At 47.6% G+C, this 16637-nt stretch overlaps 2 protein-coding genes and 2 long non-coding RNA genes across 6 annotated transcripts in view; 2 read left to right on the forward strand and 2 right to left on the reverse strand.

Annotated features, from left to right (window-relative positions):
* The window catches only part of PTMS (parathymosin), a 5273-nt gene extending 4676 nt beyond the window's left edge, over window positions 1–597 (reverse strand). Inside the window, exon 1 of the mRNA XM_085324663.1 lies at window positions 336–597. Within this exon, the coding sequence (XP_085180789.1) occupies window positions 336–383 (48 nt within the window). The 5' untranslated portion in view covers window positions 384–597. The remainder of the gene's footprint in view (window positions 1–335) is intronic.
* On the forward strand, window positions 7–8010 carry LOC146584512 (uncharacterized). Its single transcript, XR_014898191.1, has 3 exons — window positions 7–72; window positions 6152–6239; window positions 7920–8010. It is a non-coding gene; the product is annotated as an uncharacterized LOC146584512 (long non-coding RNA).
* LOC146584513 (uncharacterized) lies at window positions 3055–8010 on the reverse strand. Of its 2 annotated transcripts, none has more exons than XR_014898189.1 (3): window positions 7874–8010; window positions 6470–6539; window positions 3055–4716 (listed from the first exon to the last, which is right to left on the reverse strand). It is a non-coding gene; the product is annotated as an uncharacterized LOC146584513 (long non-coding RNA). The 2 variants fall into 2 exon arrangements; XR_014898190.1 differs by having other exon boundaries at window positions 7233–8010.
* A 909-nt stretch (window positions 8011–8919) lies between these two features.
* Window positions 8920–16135, forward strand: MLF2 (myeloid leukemia factor 2). 2 transcript variants are annotated; one of them, XR_014898188.1, is made up of 9 exons: window positions 8921–9087; window positions 9283–9355; window positions 11383–11509; window positions 11978–12013; window positions 13575–13628; window positions 14051–14176; window positions 14498–14657; window positions 14750–14991; window positions 15545–16135. XR_014898188.1 is itself a non-coding variant. In XM_085324662.1 (8 exons), exons 2-8 carry the CDS (start codon window positions 9306–9308, stop codon window positions 14926–14928), a joined length of 732 nt encoding a protein of 243 aa, XP_085180788.1. In that variant the 5' UTR covers window positions 8920–9087; window positions 9283–9305; the 3' UTR covers window positions 14929–16135. The 2 variants fall into 2 exon arrangements, 1 of the variants encoding a protein (XP_085180788.1); XM_085324662.1 differs by having other exon boundaries at window positions 8920–9087; window positions 14750–16135.
* The last annotated feature ends 502 nt before the right edge of the window (window positions 16136–16637 follow it).

Here is a 16637-nt window from a genome sequence, read left to right on the forward strand (position 1 = left end):
CGCTGCGGCGGCGGGACCGGCCCCCTGGCTCCGGCGAGCGGGCGCGGAGAACCCCAGTGCGCACTCAGCGAGGTGAGGAGGGCAGGGAGAGGGCAGCGGCTCTCGGGCAGGGGGGAGAGGGGGGCGGCAGAGCGGCGGGTCCCGGGCAGCGGGCGTGGAGGCAGCGAAGGGACCCTGAGCCGGGGATGAGTGAGGAAGATCGCCGTGCTCTCCCAGTCCCAGTGCCTCCACGCGGGGCGCTTCCCAGGTCGGGGAGCGGGACAGAGGGGAGCCGGAGGGGTCGAGGACAGGGGGAGGTGAGCAGGCTAGCGCGGGAGGGAGGCTGAGGGTCTCACCTTGGCACTCAGCTCCGCTGGCGCCTCCTCTAGGCGTTTTTCCGACATCCTGGTACGGGAGCGAGAGGCGAAGGGAAGGGGCCAGTCGGAAATGTCCAGAGACCCCTGTGGAGCGCGAGCGGCGCCGAGAGCGAGGGGTCCAGCAGGGAGCACAAAGTCCCGGCGATCCAAAGGCCAGAGACTGCAGCTCCCGCCCAGGGGGCCAAAGTACCAGGGTCTCCCGTGATGGGGGATACGCTGGAGAAGGGGATTTATACACCACTTGGTGACGAGGGAAGGAGGGACCTAGGGAAGGGAGGGGAGAGGGACTGGGAGGGAGGAGAGAGGGAGGAGAGAAAGGCTGCTGGAAAGAGCGGAATACCGAGAACAATGCGCGCTCAGCTCTTGGCAAACGCCTGTGAGCGGGGGACAGCAGCGGGGTGGTCTGGAGGTCGAAGGGGGCTTAAGATGGGAGCTGCAACCCTGACCTTGGAGGGATCACTGCTCCTGACAGCTCCGTGCTCTGCCCTCCCCCTTGCACGGTTGACTGGGGACATCTCAGCAGTGTCCCACACACAGTGGCATGCCACTGCTGCCACACAAGCACTGAGGAGACAGTGAACATGTGAACATACAGTAGCAACTGAGCTGAAGCCTGCTGATGCGGGCATTGTGCTGCAGCTGCCAGGCCTGGCCAGGCCAGACGCAGGGTGGGGGTGTGAAGTGCAGATGTCCTGCCCTCATTTCGCCCTAAACAGTTGACTCCTGCCCATACTGGACAGCACAGGGCTCTGTGTAGCCCCCTGCTGCTCGTAGCCAGGATGGACAACAGTGAGGCCCTGCCACTGGGAAAACTGAGCTATCTGCCCCAGACCCAGCGTCTCTGCGACACAGTCTGGGGATGCTGTCATACAGCTTAGCCATGCCTCCTGCTAGCAAAGGAGACCCCTCACAGTCCAGAGCAACAAGCAAGCAGATCCATTCATGCTTCTCCCCTGCATGCCTGCCCATCCGACGCCTCTGCTGCAGGGTGGGGAAACACGAGGACCAAGGAAGAGGGGGGTGCCCTGCCTCGAGATGCCTGCCAGTCCCGACCACGGCGAGGCCAGCCTGGGGGCAGAGTTCCAGCCTCTGGTCGGCCGGGCCTCGCCCAGGAGGAGCTGGAGGAGGCCGCGAGGCCGGCGGCGGCCGGCGCGGGCCGTGCCCAGCAGGAGGTGCTGCGGGGCGGGCGGCGGATGTCGCAGCAGGGCTGTGTGGGAGGGCAGCGCTGGCGACGGTCTCGCTCATGCTTCCTCCCGCCTGGAATTTTCCACTCCAGCTGCCTGCCCTCCCCCTGGAATCGCTCCCAGCTCCTCCCGCCGCCCCATCGGCCCGTGTCCTGCCGGGCAGGCGCCCGCCCGGGCCGGATCCCGCGCGGCAACCGGGCGGGGTGGGGGCGGGGCGGGAACCCGCTTTTCCCGCGCTCCGAGCTGCAGCGGAGGGAGAGGGCGGGGCGCGACACGGCTCCCGCGCGCTGGTGGGGGGAGGGTTAGCGAGTGCATCCTTGTTCCCCATATAAGGAGGGACTAATGATGGTCTTCTGATTGGGCGATTCAAATGAGCCGTCTGCCTGGCAACAGCCCTCTCATTGGTTGGCGGGAGGGAAGGGCCCGGGGGGGAGGGGTGCAGGAACGTTTGTGCGGCGCGGAGGGAGGGGCCTCTCGCACGTGGGGCTGAGGGGAAGGCGCGCGAGGGAGCGGCGTCACGGTCGCCGGGGCTGCGGCCCTTCTCAGCACGCCCAGGGCACAGCGGGGCTCAGCAGTGACCCGGGACAGGACCCTTCCCCTTTCCTCACGGGAGCTGCCCTCATGCTGTGAGGCGTAGGTCCTGGCTCACATCCCCGGCTAGTTGCGAGGACTAGATGGAGATTTTTCAAAGCACATGGGCATCTTCGGGGGCAAATAGCATGTCCCAGCATTTAAACTGGAGCCCTTGGTTGTGCGAGTGGGGCTCTCCTGTAGATCCCTGCGTTTTGCAGTCAACATTTTGATAACTTGATTGATCGCATTTATCTTAGTACAGCAGATACTACAGCAGTAGTCAAGGATCGCTTTGAGCGTGGAGATTTGCAGTGGATGCTGCAGGCACAAGGAGGGCGATGCAGCCGGCAGCCTGACGACATGGCAGTGTGTTACAGTGCTCTTTTTTGGGGGCAATCTTTTATCGTGTTCTCATTTCTGCCCCGAGTCAGGCCAGGCAGAGCCTAGTATCCTGGCTGCAGCCATCTGTGCCGAATCCCTGATGCTGCCAGGGAGATTCAGGTCATTAGCAACGTTTCTGGTTCATCCAGGGGCTGAGCAAAGGGAGCAGCCAGAGCCCCGAGCAGGAAAGCTCACGCATGGTAAGATGTGCAACACTGACACCTGCTGTCTCTCTGGCAACATTATACTGGCAATCTCCAGACCTGAAGAGGAGATGGGGCTGCCAGGACATTGGATTTTGCCATAAGGTTACTATATCTGTTCTTGCCCAGGGTCAGGAGTGGTGGTGTTTGCAGTGATTTGGGGCAGGGTATGAAAAGGTAAGTGATAAAAGGCAAGGCCTTCCAGCAATAGGGCTGTAATTCTTAAGTGAAAGTCTTTTCTACAGAATGATGGCTTGTGTCTTTCAGCTACAAAGACTTGTTATGAATAAATGTCCCTATAGCCATGCTTCATACTTCTGTCCAACAGTTTGAACAGACCAGGATGACCAAATTCCCTTTTCATTTCCTAGAAGATTTATATTAACTTATCACAGGATACATGCACACAAAGAAATCTGCATGCATTTGCCAGTTTAAATACAAGAGTAAGCAGGCAAATAAAAATATGTGAATGGCTACCACCTACGTGCACATACTCATTGATTCCAGGCAAGGTTATTAATCCAGCTATTTGGAAAACATATATATCATAAAAACTCAGCAAATCTCAGTGCTAAGTCTGAATTTAGAACCTGTGCTCTAGTTTAGTGAGATCAGTTTGAACATCTAATAAAAAATACCTCCTAGAGGAAAGTGAGAAAGAGACTGAATAAATTATAATGAGTGATGGGAAAGTAGGAGGACCCCACCTTGTCATCTCTTTTCTCCACAGTTACAGCTGTTGGTCTCCAATGATGCGATGAATCTACCAACGTTTTCTCCCTAGCCACATACAGTGCACAGTGCCTCCTCCAAAGAACTTGTAATGCAACGCAGACACACACATCTGGACAAGTACCAAAAAGGCAAATTGTGAAAATACATTCATTTTTTTTCTTCCTGTTTTATAAGCCCCTCTAACCAACCTCTCAAGCCTAGCTGCTAGCAGCATTCAAGCCCTGATTTGGTTCAAGTGCCCTTCTTTCATCCCTCTCTTTTGCAGGGAAAAAAAGCTTCATTCCTAGAGATAAACCCAACATAGGAGCCAAAAAGTATGAAGTAGCCAGTTGTCATTCTTATTTGCCTCTCCTTGTCAGGAGACAGACAACTCATGTCTCTTTACCAGTGTAGGCTTTTCATCCCTTCCTTTATATGGTCAGCTACTGAAAACGCAAAACTACATCAACGCACATCTTATAGCAGAGACATTTTCATACTAATGCACAAATCAGCCCTGGCACAACAGCCTAGAGGGCAGAAAGCAACAGATACGCTTGTGATGTACCTGTGCCCAAAGAGCTTTGTTGATAAAACACCCACAGATGCAAATACACAAACACCTGTTGGTTAAGACAAGTTTTCTTTCTTACAAACTGTTAGATGGAACCATGTGGTTGGCTCTGCAAGCTGATGACCTCTTCGTTTCCCCTCAGTACACTTTAGTACCTTCAGTGTGCATCCTTACCTTTTGCTATCCACATTTCATCATATTGTTTGCTATTACTACCTAATCTGACCCCTTTTACCTTTTCCCTCATATCTGTATTCTTACCAGCATTCTTAAGTACAAAATTTGTTTTACATCGCACTTTCATTTTCCATGTGTCCATTTTTCCCTTACGGGCCTGTATCAGGTATAATTTCCTTTATATCCTATGTGAAACTCTTCTCCGTTCCTTGTAGCATGCCTTTTTCTGCATTCCAGCTATGCTTGCCTTTCAATCCTGACTGAGATGTTTTCTTCCAGTGTGCAGCTGCTTTGCTTGGATCCTGAGGGCATTCCTATAACTTATCCCTGGTTTTTATGTTCTTTCATCACATTGTGGTACTCTAATCTGCCGGATCTATTTGCAACTGGATCAACTCTCTTCTCCCATCTGTATTTGTCTCTTTGTTGCAAATGCAACTGTATTCATGGAGTATGTACATAGGAGTCCTTTTTCATATGTGCTGTCATCTGCTTCAAGTTGCTTTGCAAACTTGGCAGAATTGTCTCCATCCTTTTAGGAGTCGTATGCCCTTAAATAAAATTAGAGACGTACATAAGTTACATGATACAGCTCTGTATGGGAAAGTAGACAATATGCATGTCTGTATGCAGCTTGGAGAACAGTATGAATGTAGTTTGTATGATAAATTACAATTTTTGTGCTGCAGCTTTTTCATGCTATGTGTGCAGGTGTGTGCATGTATATGCATGTATATGCATATATATACGCGCAAGTTTTTGTACTGTGGTATTTTCTTTGTTATTTGCATATACTTTTTTGAATATAGAAAGTATGATGTTTTTCTGCTGATGCATGTTTCAGGTTTGCACCTACATGTCTTTGTATGCAAGCATGTGCTTGTGTATGAGTGTGGAGTTTTATATGTACAGTATATATTTTTCTACTTCTAGTATATGCAGGGTGTGTGTGGTGTGTGTTTTGAGTTGTGTGCATGCACCTAGAAGCAAATATTTGTACATTTCTTTTTAATAGCTTGCCAGTCTTGTTGCCTTATCCTGCTTAGTGGGGGAGGGCAGTTTGTAGGTTATGTTGAAGGCTGAGTTAACTTGAGATGTTTTCTGAGCAACAGCAAAACAATACTGGACATTTCAAGAATTTTGTTGTAAAGTAACTCATAAATGGTTCTAAAACTCTTCCAAACTGTTAGCTGAACAGCAAGGGAGCAGAAGACCATATATTTGCATTAGCTTTTCATATATTTACATAAATTCAGACACAGACAGTATTTACACTTTCACTTAAAGTGAGACTAGTAAAATTTCAGTGTGAGGAGGGAATGTATTTGCATGTATGCATGTGTTTAATCCATGCTGATCATCTTTCTGTCTTGTGTTCATTAAAAATCCAAGCAGATTATTGATTTTTGTTCTTTTGTGATGTTGTATCCTGAAGTCAAAAGGAAATGCTGCAGAATTCAACAACTGGCTCAGCTTTGCATTGGGAAATGGCTTCTTGAGGTGCAACAAATAATAAGCATTGACCGTGGCTGGGAAAACAGGGTAGAGAACATGGTAAGAAGAAAGATGAGTAGAAGGGAGTGACTAAAGAGTGACTCTGTCTCACCGACAGAGCCTGCAAGAAGATTAGAAAGGCGGGAAGGTGTTGAATCATATTTTTTCTGAACTTGTCTTCACTGTCATAGCACAGATGGAGGTTGTGGTTCTCACAGTATGACAAGCACATCCTTAACACAAGCAAAATACTCTGAAAGTAATCACTGCTGTGCAACACAAACTGCAGCTGTCATAAGCTAGCTCTAGCATCCCAAATTGTCATGTCTGAGGATCAAATCAGAGCTGCCCTTCATTCAGGGTGCCTTTCATCTGAGGTCAGAATCAGTTGTTGGGTGAGGATTACGTAACAGGCACAGATGAAGGGAACCAATGAGGAAATGGCTGTGGGTAGCTCTAACTTCTGATAACCAGAATTTCTTTGTCTTATAGGTGTCCACAGGGGCCCTGAGACATTTGGATACATAAAGAAACTGTTTTTATCTCCTTGGCCAAAATGATCAGACCCTGGAATAAGCAGGTAAAAAGGCATGATGTTCAGTGCACTGTTAGTTTACTTTCACCACGTGATATTCCGTTTGCTTTTAAAATGCTTACGCTGCGGCTGCCCCCTTGCCTGTCTGTGCTGCTAGTGGTGATGGGGATGTTAGAGGGAGGGAAGCAGCTTGGCAGTAAGTCAGCAGTAGGCGGGCAAAGGTGGAGTCAGGGCAGTGCGTCAGTCATCTCTCTGCCATTTTGCTGTTCACTCACCTCCTCTTGGCTGCTTGCTGAGCTCCTTCTTCCTCCCTCTTCCCCCATTCTCCACCGCCTCTACCACAACCTGGGCAGCATAAAAAAAAAAAAGAAAGGAAGTGACAGACATAGTTAACAGCTTTAATTTGTGACAGAAAACTGAAGTAGTCAAGAGAAGTGACACAAGCAAGGTAAGAGCCTTGCTTTTCATTTGCACTCCTCATGCTTAGTTATTTTAACCTATCAAATGGTCATCCACTTGGTGTACATAAAACAATGTAGTGAGTAGTATACAGAAACTTTATGTAGAGATAGTACAAGTATACTGCTTTGGAGTTTCTCAGATCCGTGGGCTTATCCATGTTCCAGAAAAAGGTTGCATTTCCATTTCCTCCTTCCAGAGTTTTGGCCAGCACTAGCCACCAGCACAATTATTTGCAAGCTAGACTCTTGTTCAAGATTAGTTGAACTAGCAGTATCACTGGTAGTGTAGTCTTTGGTAACATCAGTTACACTGACGTCAAACATACGGACTGCATACAAGGCTAGATAAATGTCTAATAAGGTACATAACCACTGCCCCCAATATCCTGTCAGACTTTTGGGTCCCAGGCCATTTGCAAAGCAGCAGCATTAGGAACAGAAGAATGCTGCAAAGCATTTGCTGCCACCCTCTATTCTTTTCCTTCCTCTACCTCCATTTTTTGGGCAGTACTACTGCCTGACCCACTAGTATTTGCAAAAAACAACCCCCCCAACAACAATAACAAGGGAGTCCTACCATCTGTAGGTTATTCCATCAGTGAGAAAACCACTGGTAACTGTAGGATGGCAAGTGGTTTTATCCTACAGCTGCCAAAGGGGAAAAAAAACAAACAAAAAAACAGAAAACACATGTTCTCGTCCAGGAAGCTGTTCACTTGCTTTTGAATCCTGCCGCTCTAGATCACTTCCACATTCTCCAATCAAACAGCACACCATATTCAAAGAAAAAAAGAAAACACACCAAACAGGAACTTTCAAAACTGCTCTAGGTCTCTGAGGGATGATTCAAGATTGCAAAATAAAAGACAGAAGTTGACAGATTGTCTCCTGCTTCAAGAGGACAATAGCTTTAGCAGAGGCTTTGTATGAACTTCTGTGGTGCAGATCACCTCTGAGATGATGACAGGGCAATGTTTCTCCAGTTCACCTACAAACAGTCTCAGTAACAAGCATTGCCTAAGAATTTTGTCTCCGGTTAGCCAGTGCCCTGCCCATGGTATCTCTCTCCAACCACCGGCGCTGTGTGATTGTGCTATCTGCAATGCAGAATGCCACCTACTGGACATACTGGGGGATACCTGAAGAGTGTTCTGCATGCATATAGATAGGCACAGGCCTCCGGTGAGAGGTTTTGTATTGTATTATTTTGAGACCTACCATAGGAAGAACTGTTGCCAAGTTGCCTATGTGTTCCATCCCACAGAGCATGCTGCCAGCTCGTTTTCCTCTGTCTGACTTTGACAGCCAAGGACACAGCTGCTGCCACATCCTAGGAGCCTGATTTCTCAAACACATCTTGCAACTTGCTATTTCTAGTTTCCTGGCATGGGTTTAGCCTGGCTCCTGCACATAGTGGGCAGGATGCAACAGTCAACAAAAATACCACTAAGGAAGCATGCACTGGTCTCAAGCTTGAATGAGTCAATATGCTGTCTTCATTGTAATCCAGTGAAACAGGTGGTAGCTGAAGACAATCAGCATTCCCCAGAGATGGTTAAACAAGTACACAAGAGGCTGCTAGGGTTTCCCTTTGCCACTGTAGGCAAACATACTGAATATCTGTGCCTCACATGGTCCAGGCCACTGCCCAAGGACAGTGATGACCCACCAGTGTTTTATAAAATACCCTCCACATTGCTGTTAAATCTTGGTGTCTCTGCTAGGCAGAGCACAGGTGTATGTACGGTGTCCCATCACCTCAGCACAGGAAGGAAACGGGTCAGTGACCCCCTCCATTTCCACATTCTCCCGGAAACGGGCGAAGTGCAGAGACTCCCAGGCGGAGTGCTCCCTGTTACTCTGATCCCCCATGTTAGCGCTGCCCCCCCACACACACACACAGCGGGTGAATCAGCAGCAAATCAGAAACACCGCCAGAGCCGCTCGCCGTCGGCTTTGCCGCGGAAACAACAGCTCTCCGCGGCAGCGGCCTGTTCTCACTCGCGGCCAGCCGCAGCGGCGCCCGCGGCACGGCGCTCCCCGGGCCGCGTGGCGCCGGCAGGCTCCCACCGCTACGGCTCCAACTGCCGCCGAGCGGCGGCCTCGCGAGACGGCGCCGGAGCGCCCGTCACTTCCTGCCGCCTCGGGGCGGTGGCAGGGACCGTCACGCGCCGGGGCGTGCGCCCGGCTGCGCTTGCGCGGGGCAGGGGCGGGGCGTCGGGCCCGCTCCCCCCCCCGGCCTTCCTGCGTTCGCGCCTGCGTGGTGCGAGGGGACTGGGGCCGAGCCGAGCCGGCTGGGGGGAGGGGGGCGGAAGAGGAAAGCGAAGTGCAGGCCGCGATGGGAGCCGAGGCGTGAGCGGCCGTAGGCGACTCGTTGCTGCGCAAGAGGACGGGCCGCTTTCCCCGCCCGGCACCGACCGACGCGCCAGCAGGCAGGGGAGGGGCGCGAGCGGGGCCGGGGCCGGCGGGGGGGCTGGGCTGGCCTCGGGCGCCGCGGTGGGGAGCGCTGGCCTGACCTGGCCTGTGCGCGATGGGGCAGCTGTGTCGGGCTGTGGGGCAGGGTGTCGCTGCCGCTCCTTCCGCCGCCCCCGGTCTCGGCGGTGTTCAGTCCCCTCTCTCCTCTGCAGAGCCTGCCCCGATCGAGAGAAGTATGTTCCGGTTAATGAGAGATGGCGAGCCAGAGGATCCCCTGTTTGCCATGTGAGTGGAGCTCTAACTCCTGTTCTGGAGGGAGGACGGGGGCAGGTGAATTGGGGGTGAGCGGCACAATGGGAGGGAATGCTGGTAGCTGCGGCGTAGGCAGAGCTCCCTACAGAGCTGAGAGGCTGAGGAGGGCACCAGGTATATGCTATGCTAGTGTCCAAATGGATGGACACAGGGCTTTAATGGTTCTGGTAAACAGAGCAACTTTGGAGCTGTTTGGAGAAAAATGTGAACGTTCTTTGAAGGGGTAGCACCAGGAATAGCTGTTTCATGCTGGTCTGCTTTCAGCAATATTAGAGCATGTGTTTAGAGGAAAGCATAATGAACTAAAGTAGGATGAAATGCACTGTGGCATTATCTAAGAAAGAGTGTGCTAGAATACCTAACCTTTTTTGTTATTAAAAGAGTTTTCCTTTTAGAAGAGAGAAGACTTCAGCTATATAAAACCTAATTTCCTGTAAAGCATTCATTGCTGTTCTGTACAGGAGATCATTTGTGAAGCTAGAGAAGACTCTTAAAGCAGTTATAAAGTTGCAAAGAACTAAGTAAAAAGAAGATGACAACAATTAGATTTAAAATAGGATTATATGAGTCTTGAAATCTAACAAATGTTCCAAGGGCTATTTTGGGAATTCATTTTACTGAATATTTTTGTTTCTATCCACAATCCAGAAATTTGATGCTATTGATTAAATTTGGCAGTGAAATTAAGTTGATAGGTCTGGTCAAAACAGGTAGGAATTACAATGTAATACAGTAAGAATTAGGTTATTTTTAAGCAGGGGATTACTAGAAATTCAATGAAATTAATTTATGCAGAAGAACAAAGTCAGGTTTTTGCTTGTGAAGTTCTTGCTTTATCATCAATTTTATCAGCTGTAAACAAATTAGGAGGAGAAGAGCCTTTGATCTCCCAGTTAGTCACAGGATGACTGTATGTTCTCATTAATGTGACAGGTACGAGTTTAGCTTTTATTACGCAAAGTATTTCCAGTAGAGAAAAGTATTGGTTTGTGATCTTGTGATCTCAGGAATACTATATACTTTTCAGGTTACATGTACTCAGGAAGGATAAAGCCAGACTATAATAGGTGCAAAGGAATGCTATGATGCTTCTCAGACTCTTTTGTTGTGTACACTGTGACATTTTTTTTGTTGATCTCCTTTATTCTTGCGGCTCCAGCATGTGGTGAATACATACCTTTAAAAGTGGAGGCTGCAAAAGAAAGCAAGAAGAGAGAACAGTTAGGGACCCCAATTAGTGTTCCCTTTCCCTCCCACATTGAAGCACTGAACAAAAGCTCTATGTGGTCTCAGCTTCTGACAGGTGTAAACATAACTTTGCAGGAGAATAGCAGATGGAGGTGCTTGGGAAAGGAGGGATGCCAAAGAGTTAGTGTCAGGCTGTGCAGTGTATTCTGAAGGTTTAAGTCTTTGTGAGTGTTTGTGCATGCCTGAAGGCATGAGAGAGTAATAACTAGGGTTGCATGGTATCTAACTCCATTAGGTGTAGTCCTCTCTTTGTGGGCAGATGGGCCTTCTTGCACCTCCCTGCAAAATGAAGAGCTCTCCTCTAGAAGAGTTTGATCAGTTCAGCAGAGCTGTTAACTTACATGGTTTAGTTGGCACAAGAGGAAATAGGTATGAAATGATGGTGATGGCTGCAGATCTGAGAAGTGATTTTTATCTGTTAGAGCAGTGAGGTTTGGGAATGGCCTCAGCTATGCTCAACCTAAAAGCATTGGTAGGAGCAGAATACCAGCTGTTTCTGAACAGAGGTCTGTTAGTGCCTGAGAGGGATTTTAGGGTGTAATACCTGAAACAACATGAAAGAGGGTGGGATATTCCATTCCCAAGGATTAGCCTACACAAAGCTAAGTTTTTGGGCCTCTGAGCTCTCAACTTGGAGAGGAAAGTACAGTTGTAGTTATGTAAGAAGAACTGAGAGTCTGAACAGGAGGATTATTTGGGCCTTTGTCTTTTGTCGTCCCTTGCTCATTATTGTTCTCTCAACCCTTCTGAAGGGACCCTTTTGCTATCCACCGGCAGCACATGAACCGCATGCTTTCTGGAAGTTTTGGATTTGGCCCACTGCTTGGAATCACTGATGGGACCACGCCTGGGGCTCGCCAGGCCAGTCGTAGGATGCAGGTAAAAAGAGAGGCTGAGTACGGCACTGGATTTCTTGAACTGTCTGGTTACTTTCTGTCTTCCACCATGATTGGGCTGGGCTTGCCTCTTGCCTTCACACAGTTGGTGGAGGCAGAACTGGTCTCTAAAACAGCGATGTTCTTGCATCTTTCCTTTGCTCCACTTTCATTAATACATTTCTTGGCAACTGTGTTCTAGTGTGAATGAGAGGAAGGGAAGGGATATATATTGATTTAGGGCCTTAAAATCATATAACTGGGAGAAATTTATGAGCATTGCTTTTGTCTGTTTTGTTAGAGGTGGTATAGTTTGAACTACCATGAGTTTGTGGACTATTTTCTCACACTATTTGTTGGATCTGAGTGTTACCAGTCCTTTTTCCAAAAAGGATGAGGGTGCTTTGAAGAGGTTTTAATGGCTGGATGTTGTAAGATGATTCTCTATTCTGTTTTCTTCTTGTTCTGGCAGGCCGGAGCTGTCTCACCTTTTGGAATGCTGGGCATGGTGAGTCTTCAGACTTTTCTGAATTCTTTTCCCTTTCCTTCAACAGAGCAGAAAAGACAGAATTTGGGGTTGCGGTTCTCCCAGTCCCTCAGGTTTCATAAGGTCATTAGATCTTATCTGAGGCTTCACATCTAGTGGCTCTTTTGAGTCAGTACTCAGCACAAGTAGTGCTAAAATGTAGCAACTGTGACCAAGACAGCCTGTCTTAACAGGCAGTGAGGGTGGGAAGGTGAGGACAACAGAATGGCCTTTAGATTTATAATAAATGGAATAGTGAAATAGGTATTGAACTAAAACCAAAAGCAGCCAGTTTCTCTTGAGGCTCTTTCACTGACTTGCTGTATAACTTCAGGCCAGTCTCTTGTTTTCTCTAATGTTTTAATCAAGTCTGTGAGCTGTTTTAGAGGAGAAATTCTTACTCTGTTTATATTGAGGGCTTGTGTTTGAACCTCAAATAGAGAAGAGTTCTAAAGCTGCTACAGCATAATACTTCAGAGAAAAAGGGACAGATAATATCTAGGGAGAAGAGAGAGACTTATTAACCTCATATGTCTTAAAAAGAAACTGAGGAGTTCAGTTTGGAGCTCCTGAAGGAACTGTGACAACTCAAGGAGAAGACTTGGCCATTATTAGACAGAGGTGATCATTTATACTCCTTGGCTAGCAGTGGAAGATGAAGAGGACAACAGAATGTTTCAGGTGAACAGGAGTGGAATGAGACTGTCTATACGTAAGTGAGAACATCGTTCTTGCATTGTATGGATTTTGTCATCCTCTAAAATAGAATGGAAAGAGGTTGCTTTGGATTTCATTAACTTAAGCAGACTTGCTCTGCAGGATCACCTCAATGGAAAAGGTTGAATGTCCTGGAATTGTTCTAGTTCTGAGAAGGATTAATAGACTTCAAAGGATAATGATATTACATGTGATTGTTGGTCCTCTGAAAACAAGAACAAGAGGCTCCTTGAAATAAAAAATCATCAAGTTTAAACTGACACAGTAGTTTTGTTTACATGTTGCACAATTAATCTGAGAGACCTGCTGGCCTAGTATATTAGTGAAGCCATTAGGTTTACAAGATTAAAAATAGCCAAGTGTCTATAGGGAAAATAAGAGAGCTTGTTACTGTGTTACACAGAAACACCTTTTTGGTTTAAATTGTGCGTTGACAGTGATGAGGTTAAAACATGCATGAGGATGGCTGTTCCATAGTTAAGACAATTGTTAGGAAAAAAAATCAGAATGTGTACTCTTAATGTTGCTGTGTCCAAGGACTCATGAACCCCAGTGCATCAGGAATTGGACCCAAAGAAAAAAAGTCCTTTCCTCCAACCAGAAATCTTGAGAGACAGGAATATTTTGGGCTATGAAACCTGAGGGACTAGGGGGAACAGCAACCTCAAATTCTGTCTTTTCTGCCTATTGAAATAAAGAGGAAAAAAAAAACTATTTTTTTTCTTCTTAGGCAGCAATTTTATGTCCTTTGCAGATTGTTTGTTGTTCTTTCCTCTTGTATCCTTCCAAACTGACTGTTTTTGTACTCTGTTTTCCTTCTTCTCAGGCAGGTGGCTTCATAGATATGTTTGGAATGATGAATGACATGATTGGAAACATGGTAAGAACACTCCAAAAAATGGTTCATATTAAGAGCAGTGTAGAGGGTGCTTTTGCCATCCTCTTTACCGTCTCTCTTTTTATTCTGATTCTTTGGTATTGCCCATTTTCAAGCTGCCAGAATGGCAGAGGCTGTAACCCTGGCTTGCTGTCCAGGCTAGAGCAGTGGATAGATTGTTCCTCAGGTGTGTCTGCTGAGTGCAGGGAGGGAGATGGGTGAGGAAAGAAGAGCAGGAGTAGACTTGTTCAACAGGGAACCAGAATTAATTGAATAGGAAGAAGTATTCTTCAGAAAGATGGACCCATGGAGACTATACTCTTCCTGTATGTAATTTCTTAACACTTCGTTTTACAGAGAGAAGCAGCTGGCATCTCTTCTTTCCCCTGTCCCTCCTCTACACTATTCCCCATTTCTTCTTTCAGGAGCATATGACAAGTGGTGGCAACTGCCAGACATTTACCTCCTCAACTGTCATCTCCTATTCCAACCTGGGTGATGGGCCCAAAGTCTATCAAGAGACCTCAGAGATGCGTTCAGCACCTGGTGGGGTAAGGAGGAGACTGGAACATGTCTACTGAGCGCTAGGCAGCTAGTTTTGCTGTGGGTGGCATGGTGTTGGCCACCCACAGCACTTCTGCTTTGCAGTCAGTTGCTCTTTGAGAAACGCAGTGATTCACTACCATGCTGAGAGCCATTGGCAGGGGGATAGGAAGTACTGGCGGGAGGAATCCATTTGTCCCTTATGTTGCTTCTGACATGCTGGGAGTGGTGGTGGTATGTTGTTGAAATACTGCAGGAAAGAGTCAGAGTGCCTAGTAGGGCTGGGAGGATGAGCCAAAATGATGTTCTGCATGGGAATCTGTCCACAGATTCGTGAGACTAGACGGACTGTAAGGGATTCCGACAGTGGCCTGGAGCAAATGTCAATTGGGCACCACATTAGGGAGCGAGCCCACATCATGCAGCGATCCCGGAACCATCGTACAGGTGACCAGGAGGAGAGGCAGGACTACATCAATATGGATGAAAGTGAGTACTGTCTGTGTCCTTCTCGTCAGCAAACCCAGATGCCACTTTCCCACCCCTTCCCAAACTGAGTTTGTTCTTCTTTCCTTATGTAGGTGATGCAGCTGCATTTGATGATGAGTGGAGGCGAGAGACATCCCGTTTCCGGCCACAACGAGGGCTGGATTATCGACGTCATGAAGGCAGCAATGGCCGCCGGGCTGAGGGGACTCGTCTTGCAATCCAGGGCCCTGAGGATTCTCCTTCCAGACAGTCCCGTCGGTATGACTGGTGAACACAGAGCAGACTTTGTTGGGGGGTGCTGTGTTGTCACCCCCAAATCTACCTACACGCTCTTGTAAGTCTTAACAAGTTTTTCTCATCTTCCACTGTGTGTTTGCCTCTTAGCCATATGATTTTTCTTTTCATTGCCCCAATCTCATACTATTTTGCAGTTTTGGCTGGAAATAGGCTTTCCCACTAAATCTGGACAGCAGAGGAAGATGGGTCTTTTGAGTGGGGAAGGTGGAAGCTGTTTAAGTTAGCTTTGTCTTCAAGGAAAAAAGTGTAGTATCAGGCTTAACTGATAGTTGAAATGGTGTGGGAATCACAATCTGTAGACACAAGCAACTGATGTTTATATTGTCATTGTATGAAACTTAGATCCCCTTTGCAGTCAGTTCATCTACTTTTAAAGATGGAATCCAATTGAACTTAGGCAAGTAAGTGCTAGTGTCTGTTGTCCTGTGTTTTGAATGGAGTTCACTAGCATGTGATCTAGTGCTGGGAACTGGGGATGTTTGAAGAGTGAAAACATCCCTGGCTTGAACTTGTCTTTTATCTGTCTTCTGTGCTGCTTTCTAATCACTACTTACTCCTTCTATATTCTCCTTTGTTTCCCTTACACCCAGGTACAGACAGTGAAACTCTGAAGCCCCTTCAAAGCACCACTTGGACCCTCCTCAAATTTAATATTAACCTCCCCTCCACCTTTAAGAGTTGAAACAAAGCAACTAATTTTCTGCATTGCTCTTGTTGCCCCATTTGGGTGCTGCAGTGGGGCATGGAGAACCTCACTGCCGTGCAAGGAACGCATTCATTTCCCATCTCTTTTCTGCTCTCCCTTGGTTCTGTTCTTTCTGCCATTAGCGGTGGGCATGAGAAGCTGCTGCCTTGCCTCTCCACCCTTTCTACTTTTTCTGTGCTGGGTTGGGCTGGTTCTGGAATTTGTGTTTAGTCCCCTGTGAAACAAAAGAGGAAATTCTGCTAGAACCCTGTGTTAGTTCCCTCACTGGGACAAAGGCTTCTATTCTTCTCCTGCTCCTTGGTGCAGCTACAGAGAAGCAGAAGGATGTGTGGGATAGGGAAGGGAGGAGCAGAACAAAAGCTGGACCAGCCTGTTGTCCCCCTGGCCCCTATTCAGTCAGCTCCCCTACTTTTTTTAATTTGTGAAACTTGTAACTAGATGTTTAATGAATAAAGAAACAAGCTGTAAAAAAAAAGTTGGATCAGTTCTTGCCTTCTGCTAATCTAAGTATACCAGCTGTGGAACTGAGTAACATCTTTCATATTCTTGGGAAATCAGAAGGAAACTTGGTGTCTAATTTTAAGGCTTTTTTCTGTAAAGCCTTCCCCTGTAGTTATAAAATGATGAAATAGTGCACAGTGAAAACATGGAAATTGTAAAAGAAAACTCAGAACACCACCACTTGCAAAAATACCGCTTAACTGCTGTTGTTTCACAATACACTCTGAGGGGATTTGTTGTTGTGTGTTGCTTCCTGGTCATTGTGTACAGCTCTGAGTGGGCCTCTGGGGTCTGCATGATCCCTGAACAATACAGGGAATATCTCCACTATCTTCTCATTATTTCTCTGCAGCTGAGGCTGATGTTGTTTAAGGCTGTTATTAATAGTCTTTTCTTCTTCAGTATTAGGTGAAACTTAGGAAGAATTAGTTAGAAAGGCAGTCACTAGAAGCACAGGACTAAAAAAGATCTCCTGG

This window comes from Rhea americana, unplaced genomic scaffold, assembly GCF_003343005.1.
Source record: "Rhea americana isolate MKP2758 unplaced genomic scaffold, rheAme1 scaffold_92, whole genome shotgun sequence".
In the NCBI taxonomy this organism is placed as follows: Eukaryota; Metazoa; Chordata; class Aves; order Rheiformes; family Rheidae; genus Rhea; species Rhea americana.